Genomic DNA, 6,762 nt, shown 5'->3' on the forward strand with positions numbered 1-6,762 from the left:
ATAACCATGTTATTAATTACACACAGAGAAAATACTAATGTTTGTTCAGTCATTGTGTTTATAGACTTTACAAACATCAGATTAGTCTAAACGGTGATACAGTGACGTGAAAAATGTGATATATACATATAGCTAAACTCAGCAAGGTAAACAACAAGGCAATTCCCATTTACACAGTGGCAAGAGTGCTGGACCGGAAGTGTCGCACAAAAAAACGGAAGCTGGCTGCGTTCTGTTTTGCCTCCATGTTTCCGTGAAAAATAAGGTGGATACCACTTAAGAGTTGAAGATGCCAGCATCGGTAACTGTTATGGCGAGTCTGTTTACCAGTTAGCTCCGTTAGCTCCGTTAGCGATGTTAGCAATGTTAGCTCCGTTAGCTCCGTTAGCACAGCTGCAGTCGAACTGGAGTGGGCCGTTTTAATAAACTAAATGAGGAAACATTATGTTCTGTCAGTACTGCGGCATTTGGACCAGAGTGAAAACAACTGTGTGCACCAGGTGAAAAATGAAATGTATGCACCAGCATGTGTAGTAAAAGATTTTGACTGAAACATATAAAAACTAACACCATTCTATAGGGCTGCAACTAATGATTATTTTAATTATCGATTAATCTGTCAATTATTTAAACGATTAATTGATTAATTGTTTGGTCAATAAAATGTTGAAAAATATCAATCAGTGTTTCCCAAACCACAAGATGACGTCCTCAAATGTCTTGTTTTGTCCACAAACCAAAGAGATATTTAGTTTATTGTTGTAAAGGAACAAAGAAACCAGAAATATTCACATTTAAGAAGCAGAAATCAGAGAATTTGGACTTTTTTTTTTTCTTAAAAAACTACTCAAACCGATTATTTGATTATCAAAATAGTTGACGATTAATTTAATAATCGACTATTGTTCGATTAATTGATTAATTGCTGCAGCTCTACAATTCTATGTGTTTCTGTGCTATGTAAATACAATTTGATGAATTACTTTTAATTTCAACATGGGGGGCAGGGCTATGAACATTCAGAAACTGTAACTCAACTTATTTATCTAAGTGGTAGCCGGGAGCCCTGTGCGACAACCACAGATACATTCAGTGCAGCCAAACATTCAGCAGTAAAGTGTATATTGGATTGTGTCCCGCAACACAACTTAATGCTCTCATAATAATTCTTATCTTACACTGGTAAGTTAAGAATTACACATTAAGGTACTCACTTCATGCTTTTTTGTATGTTTTGACAAATTACTATTTCGGTCTCTCTCTCTCTTTCAGACAATGATGTGGATGGGGAGACTGTGGAGTGTGGTTTGACGGATAGCATGGTGTCCTACCTTTTTTCTGGGTCTTTTAAAAAACAAGCAAAATTTAACAGATTCATTCGGGAGCAGAAAGAAGTGGTGACATTAACACTGGAACCAGTTCCCGAAGAACTGTATTTACAGCCTTTCATAGAAGAAGGGTAAGTTTTGTTTATAACTTTATCCTGCAGTTTATGACATTTATCACAAACATTTAACATGAACACGGGAGATAAATGATTTTCACAGGATAGGCAAGGCATGAGCTATTAAAGTAAAGTAACTTGTTCACTTTCAGATAAATGAAATTGAGTCAAAAGTTTTAAGTTGCCTCTGAGATATACTGGAGTAGAAGTAGGCTATAAAGTAGCATAACATGGAAATACTGAAATTAAGTACAAGTACCTGAATTTTGTACTGTGTCACCTTGTTTACTGCTAACACAAGGTCCTCTCCCTCTCCCACCCTGTCAGAAATAAAGCCAATCGGAGACTTCCAGCTGTGTTTGTCATCCCACCTTTCCCTAAAGATCTGCAAAATAGGCTTGATAACAAGGAAGCATGTCAGAAGTCATCCAGAGATCGACATAGAATAATTCGTGTTCTCCACGAAGCAATGATAGAATATACAATGTGAGTCAGAAATGTCCACAGGTAGTCCATATATTTGTGTCATTGTCACTGCTTTAATGATATAGCTGTTCCAAATTTGCTCCCACATGGATGAACATTAAAGGTAGAGCCTGTAGGTTTGTTTGTTGCAGTTTGTAAACACAACATTCAAACTGAGCCCCTCCTCTTGGGCTCAGTTGTGCACGCCCCCTGTTCCCGACTGACCCATGTTCTACTGCTGTTTAAATGGAACCCTTCTCCACTTCCCCTGACATTTGTTACTATCACCAAGATAGTGACTGGATGCCATCAAACCAGGAGAAATAGCTGATAAGCACTTACCAGCAAAGAAAAGGAATATAGTCAGAGTGAAGTATCAGGCCCAAACACAGCCATCTCTGGCAATGGGAGCCAGCTCTGCCGTCATGAGTAGGAGGGCTACTGTGGTGAGCACAGAAGCTTAAGGTGTGGGCCCAGACCCCTGCTAGCTCTGTGGGTGCTAACCCTGTGGTTGCTGGTCAGAACGGTGCTAGTACCTGCAGGGCTAGCCACCACCTTGGCTTGCACCCTAGGCTTCTGTGCGGACCACAGCAGCCCTCCTACTTGTTGTGGCATAGCCCTCAAGCTACTGTTGCTGGTGACAGCTGGGTATGGGTCCGATGCTCCAGCACTTTTTTCCACATTTTTCTTCTTTGCTGGTAAGTGCATATCGTCTGTTTGTCTTTCAGGAAAATCCTGACTTTTTTTTGCAGTTACATGGTAAAGTTTTCATAACACTAATTTATCATTTTATTCTATCTCACAGGTATCCTACTAATGCTGAATATGTCCAGGTTGTTCAGACTCTTATTGCTAAGTACCCCTTTCTTAAGGATCTGGAGGGAAATGGCTATATAAGTTAGAAAGTTTGGTAGTTTTGATATTAAGCAGCTGTATATTATCTGATATAATTAAGAAAAAATTCTGAATACCGTATTGACCCGAATATAAGACGACCCCCCTTTTGCAAGACCAGTTTTTGGAAAAACATTTTTTTAAGACAAAATCATCAAGACATCAATCAATAAAACAGCAGTGGTTGGAATATTTATGATATCATTATGTAATTGTAACTGTAATTTCGTATTCCTCTTGCCAGTAAAAATCTAATGCAATGCGATTTTCAGACACCCCCAAGGTGGACTGTACCATATCTGAACCTCCATCAGGTTAGACTGTTGACAGCTACCTGAGGTGGCGCGTGTCACTTCGTCAAGCAGAGCGATGGGGAGACACTACAGTCTATAGGAGAGAGAGACCTGTGTACAGGTAGCTCCCTCGTTTTGTCAGCATGATGTGCCTTGCATGCGCGTCTGCCCCTGGGTATAAAAAAAAGAAAGAAAGAAAGTTGTGGGGTAATTAGAATACTGATCATCATTATCATAAAATCGGCATCATAACTCCTCTGTTGCTAACGTCTGAGGGAGGGAGAGAGAGAGAGAGAGAGAGAGAGAGAGAGAGAGAGCACTCTGACTCACTTGGGGGAAAGTCGTTTGGCGTCGCCCGTTGATTTACATATATAAATATCTAGACCCTGAATATAAGACGACCCGTCTTTTTCAGACTTTTTTCGATTGAAAAAATACCGTCTTATATTCGGGTCAATACGGTAGTGTAATTCATACATGTTCAACTTTTCTTGGATATTTTTATTAAAGTACATTCAATGCTGAGAGTTATTGTTTATTTTTTCTATTAGCACACCTGGCATCAGTCCTTGAAAAGAAAATTCAAAGCAGAGCGGGCACCTTTGGTTCACCAAGATGAGGTGAGAAGAGTCAAAGAAAAGTTTGGCCACAAAAGAAAGAAGTCTACGCCGACGGATGCTGCAGAAAAATGGCACAGATTTGTGTCAGGGGTAAGTGGATTCATGTAGCTACATGTAGCATGTACTTATTACAAAAGTTAGTGTGCACAATAGGGGTGGGAATCTTTGGGTGTCTCATGATTCCATTCGATACCGATTCTTAGGGTCAAGATTCGACTCAAAATCAGTTCTTTTGTGCACATGTTCATAAATGTAAATTGCTGTAATGGCACTGCAAAAAAAAAAAAAAAGATGGCGCTCCGCTCTCCTGCCAGTTCACTTGTAGCTCCACAGACGAGCTGTCAGAAGCTCTGCTGTCCCTTTTCTGTTTAACCTGGTGTTTGGCTGCACTTTGTATTTCAAAATATGAAGATCTAACCTTCATCTGAGCAACTATCAGCGTGTGTTTTATAACGTTCGGCAAAAAAAAAAAAACATCGACCGTCCTCTCAATCTACGACAGGATCGCGTTGCTGATGGGCACAAGCCTAGTCACGGATTCAATAGAGCATTTTAATCTTATCGGTTTAAGGATAATAATCGGTTAAAGAGCTTCTTAGTGTCTTAGTGGCTTGCTGCGGTGCTATGTACGGAATCCTGTGAGGGTGCGCAAAGAGACGGAGGAAATGTCAATAAAAAATCAATTTTTCAAATTTATGAATCAATCCAGAATCGTAAAGGATAAGAATCGTGATTCTTACATGAATCGATTTTATCCCCCACCCCTAGTGCACAATAGTATTTTACCATATGTGTCCGTAAAAAGGTTATTGTTTTATCAATGCATATATTGATTCTTTTGGTTTACTTAGTAATTAATAAGAATTGTAACTTCTTTGTTTTTGTTTTTTCCTTTTTCAAAATTCTAGTTCAAATGCAGTTCTGTTGTTATGCCGTTTTAGTTTTCGTTTTCGTTTTTTACTTCCAGCAGGCGCCTGCTGTAATTGGTGAGGATGCAACCTCTATCGAGAGACATGTGCATGATCTACATATGCAATATGAAAAGATGCAACCAGACAGTTCTGTGGTCAAAGACCGCATGCAACGGACTTTTGCATGGCGTCAGAAAGAGATCAAGGATGGCATGACAATTGAGGATGTACTGAGAAAATACCCTTTCTTGAGAACACCTTCAGGCATGAGTGATATGATTTGCAGTATTTTAAGTCAATTTAAAGCTGACGGGAGACAAATTTGCCCATTGCAATAGTCATAGCAGTAGGTTTGTTACCTTTAATTGTTGGTACAAGCTGTTTTGAGATCGTTGGAGCAGAGACGTGAGCAGCTCAGCTACCGCTATGGAGGCTAATGGAATTTCTTGGTTTCCCTCTTCAAACTCATCAAATACACAATTCAGCCTCTGTAGCGGTAGCTGAGCAGCTCGGGTCTCTGCGCCACCGATCCGAACAGCTTGTACCGACAATTAAAGGTAACAAACCTATGCTATGACTATAGGGATTATGGCAGTGGGCAAATTTGCCAAAATGTTGAACTATCCCTTTAACTCTTTCAGCTATGGGAAGAGGTCGATAGGCTTCATCCATCCTCTGTAGAGCTGTGCCGTCGCTGGAGAGAGGGCTTCACCGGCATTGTTCCCAACGTGATGAAGCTGGTCGGAGAAAGATCCCCACTGCCAAAAATGTATCGTGAGGCTAGGGAGGAACTGCTGGCAGAGGAGCTCCCAGGTATTCTATTGTTTTACGTGTCATCTCTCCGCTAAAGCTACAGTTGGTAAGTTGAAGAAAGTGAAAGTAAACTCCGTGACTTGGTCAGAAATTTCAAGACAATACACCGTCAGGCACTTTACTTTCACTTTCGTCAGCTTACTACGACATGTACGAGCTGCGATTGGCTGCTCCTCCTGCTCCCTCTACCTGACTGGTGGAGAGCTTTCGGTCGCGGTGGATTTTGGCAAGTACGATTACAGGCTGTAGGTGGAGCCAGAGGAGTTGGATTTTGTCCTAAATTATCCATTTTATGTCCTGCTATCAGAATATAGTGACAGTTCCAGCAATTATGACTGAATAATTGTTACCTACTGAAGCTTTAATGTTGTTGAGAAAAGAGAGACTTTTTTTCCAGAGTGAGTCTGAAAAAAATTCGCTTGCTGTTGCCTATAGACTCCAAGATAAACACTTTTAGAGATGAGCAGATGGGGTTCTGGTTTGAAACTCACTCTAATGTCCATAATGTTTACTCTAAAAACACCAAAAAACCCTCAGGTGCAGAAAGTTCTCTTATCCTTGTTGTCCGGTTTGTATTCTGATAGGGTCAACCATTTTGTTAGCAAAGATTCATTTGCAACACTGGTGAGGAGGCAGAAAACCTCCCGCTCTCTGCCATGCTGTATGCTGAGTATACCTGTCATCTCCACTGCCCTCTACTGGATGTCACAACAAACGGCAGCCCTGAGCGCTGCAGTGTTGGTATACTAGAGTTTGCTGCACAAAAACACAGAAAGAATACACTGAGATTGTTAATAATTAATGAAAAATGTAAAAGAAAAGTTAAAATCAAAAAGGCTTTTCAGGTGACACTCATGTAGGAATGGGAGTATGGAAAGATGTTAAATGCTGTTATTTGTTGGACACCCACAAGTGATGATGCTTTGTCTAAAAGTAACTAAACAGACCTATTTCCTTGTCTCTTACAGAGGCTGACTTTCGTGCGGCGCTAATCTTGCTGCCCCTCATCTTTAAAGAAAAAGTGGAGCACTTCATTTCAATAGGAACGGTACCCAGATAGCACACATACATCTGGCCGACGTCGGCCTGAGGACTACACATCGGCCCTGAATTTATAACGTCTGACAAGCATCGGCCGCGTGGGCGGATAGCTTTAAATTTAATACTCTTTTGTCCCAGCTCATCAAACGTCTCTGTTACGTCGGCTTTGGGTTGGCCCAGTGCCGTAGAATGTCTGCCCACATACGGAAGTCGCCACAGAGGCGGAATTTCATCTCCGCGGTGTTTGTTTGGAACTGAGCTCGCAGGACACAGCATCTCAT

General features: G+C 40.8%; 1 protein-coding gene across 1 annotated transcript in view; it reads left to right on the forward strand.

The window, feature by feature from the left end:
• The window catches only part of LOC126396254 (sterile alpha motif domain-containing protein 3-like), a 7,296-nt gene extending 1,750 nt beyond the window's left edge, over positions 1-5,546 (forward strand). Inside the window, exons 2-5 of the mRNA XM_050054192.1 lie at positions 1,273-1,459; positions 2,715-2,802; positions 3,648-3,806; positions 5,269-5,546. Coding sequence (XP_049910149.1) covers positions 1,273-1,459; positions 2,715-2,802; positions 3,648-3,806; positions 5,269-5,475 — 641 coding nt within the window. The 3' untranslated portion in view covers positions 5,476-5,546. The remainder of the gene's footprint in view (positions 1-1,272; positions 1,460-2,714; positions 2,803-3,647; positions 3,807-5,268) is intronic.
• Positions 5,547-6,762: the final 1,216 nt, after the last annotated feature.

The sequence above is a fragment of the Epinephelus moara genome, chromosome 10 (assembly GCF_006386435.1).
Source record: "Epinephelus moara isolate mb chromosome 10, YSFRI_EMoa_1.0, whole genome shotgun sequence".
Classification (NCBI taxonomy): domain Eukaryota; kingdom Metazoa; phylum Chordata; class Actinopteri; order Perciformes; family Serranidae; genus Epinephelus; species Epinephelus moara.